The following is a 2,297-nucleotide window of genomic DNA, read 5'->3' as shown; positions in this document are numbered from 1 at the left end:
CATTATTCCTTTTTGCTCTCAGTTACACACAAGAAATCTGAGTTTGATGATTGCTCTTCTGGGTTATCCGTCATGCCGCCACAACGCTGCAAAGTCCCCACAGACGGCGCCAATGTACTGAATGTCTCTGGTACGTGTTGAGAGATGGATCGAGAACTTGTGGGTTGAGGCAGATGCTGGATCACTTGACTGGAGCAATGGGGGGAGGTACCTGCAAAGACACTCCGACGCTCAAGTCAGAATGGATCTGAGAGGTATAAGGTGTGAGGAATGAATGAATACCTGGAGGGACTTGGGTCCTCTATTTATAGGTGATGGTGAATATCTTATCTTATCTTATTTGGCTAAGATAAGAAAGACGTTTGAATTATCTTATCTTATCTTACTTGACTAAGATAAGGGAGACGTTTGAATTCGAAAGTTGGTTAGGAGCTCTAGTAGGCCGGTTCCGAGCTTTCTGGAATGGCGAAGCGGGTCGGACCTGGGTAACCGGGTTCGGAGACCGTTCCGGGTATAGGATCCATGGACCGAATCTGTAACACTTCTCGTTTTCGACGTGTTAAGAAGATTAAAAAAAGTCTAAATTTATTTACTTAATGTTCATTAATTTTAATAATAATTAATAATATTAAATAAAATAAATTTTATCTATTTTTAATTAATTTTTTTATTACTAACCATTTTCGTTAAAATTTGTAGTGTTTAAGTTAAGAACAAAACCAAAGCCAAAACAATTGGTTAAATAAAGACAAATAAACTAATAAATCACTTCTGCTCAACGTATGCTTCCCGTGTCAAAGGAATAAGATTGATTCCATGATTCCATCGTCATGTGGTACTACCAATTAATAACATAATACAGTTAATCTTTACCCGGATCTTGCCTTAAGCCATTGAAACACAACCTCCCTTCTATATAGTCAACCCATATACAAATTGTTATTTTAATTAAATGTATTCTCTCTCGTTCTCTGTTTCCGCAATCCCATTATATAACAAGAATGGCTGTTCTTCCTCCATCACTACGTTCAGAAAGCTATCCTTTATTTGCAGCAGCTACAAATTAAAGAAACTATCATTATTAATAAATAATCCATGTTATAATAACAACAATATTAGCATCATGTCAAAATGTTTAAAGTCTATTGCTATTTTTCCACTTCTCATACACACCCTATGCTTTCTTTTGTTCCCTCAACTCCTTCTATCTCATGATATTGGTGGTTTCGTTCGTCTTCCTGCTCGTTCAATCATCATCACTTCTCATCAATTATCTGAGTCCGAACCTCAGCAGGTTTGTTCGTTGTAAAAATATTTATATCTGCATAATATATAATTTTAGTTTTAATAATATTCTACTTATACAAAAATATGTACAGACTGATGGTGTAAAATTGATATTATAGTAGTCAATTTTAGTTAATATTATAATAGTTTGTCAAATAAGTTTAGTATGAAGCTCCTTTAAAATAAGTTTTTGTTTTTATTGAATTTAAATTTTAAATATTTTTTTGAATTGAATTTGGAATGTTCTTGTTTTCAAAAATTTTAAATATATTTTTTTTTTACATTAAATGGTGAGTGCAATGTTTAGTGTGCCATGTTAATTAGCTTCTTTGACATTTTTTAATGTTTAAATATTTTCGTAAAATATTATGATGTGAAAATGTTTGTAAATTATTAAAGGTGCACATATCCTTGGTGGGAAGAGACAAAATGAAGGTGTCATGGATAACAGAAGAAAAACACACAAAATCTGTGGTAGAATACGGAACAAAGTCAGGAGAATATTCCAAAAAAGCTACCGGAAAACATACTTCGTACCAGTATTTTTTCTATAACTCCGGCAGGATCCACAACGCCGTGATAGGGCCACTTGAGCCCAGCACCACTTACTTCTACCGCTGTGGAGGCTCCGGACCCGAGTTCTCATTCAAGACTCCACCGCCCAAGTTGCCCATCGAATTCGTCATTGTAGGTATGTTTCATTTTGATTTTGGTTTCTTTACCAAGCTTTGGTAATTTGGCATATGGTTTGGTAAGGGTACATTTTCATTGATACCCTTTTGCATCTGACCAGTGATCACGATGGAGTAAAGTTAGTTATAGAAGTAGTTGTAGTTACGTTGTTGATGAGTGCTTTGAGCTGGAGGGAAACAGCAGATAAGGTGGTTAAGGGGTGTGTGGTGATGGAGTGTACGCTACTCATTATCAGGCTCTGTTGCCAAACTTATATTACCAAACTAAACAAAAGAATTGTTAAAAAAATAAATAAATAAATTCTATAATATCTTTAT

General features: G+C 34.8%; 1 protein-coding gene and 1 long non-coding RNA gene across 2 annotated transcripts in view; one reads left to right on the top strand and one right to left on the bottom strand.

The window, feature by feature from the left end:
- On the bottom strand, nucleotides 773-2,251 carry LOC107648834. The gene is made up of 2 exons (XR_002348916.1): nucleotides 1,825-2,251; nucleotides 773-1,321 (listed from the first exon to the last, which is right to left on the bottom strand). It is a non-coding gene; the product is annotated as an uncharacterized LOC107648834 (long non-coding RNA).
- Nucleotides 930-2,297, top strand: part of LOC107648833 (purple acid phosphatase 22) — an 8,074-nt gene continuing 6,706 nt past the window's right edge. Inside the window, exons 1-2 of the mRNA XM_016352646.2 lie at nucleotides 930-1,294; nucleotides 1,687-1,978. Of these exons, the coding sequence (XP_016208132.1) occupies nucleotides 953-1,294; nucleotides 1,687-1,978 (634 nt within the window). The 5' untranslated portion in view covers nucleotides 930-952. The remainder of the gene's footprint in view (nucleotides 1,295-1,686; nucleotides 1,979-2,297) is intronic.

The sequence above is a fragment of the Arachis ipaensis genome, chromosome B06 (assembly GCF_000816755.2).
Source record: "Arachis ipaensis cultivar K30076 chromosome B06, Araip1.1, whole genome shotgun sequence".
Lineage (NCBI taxonomy): Eukaryota > Viridiplantae > Streptophyta > Magnoliopsida > Fabales > Fabaceae > Arachis > Arachis ipaensis.
Note: the sequence above shows the minus strand (reverse complement) of the source record. Positions and strands in the feature narration are given on the sequence as shown.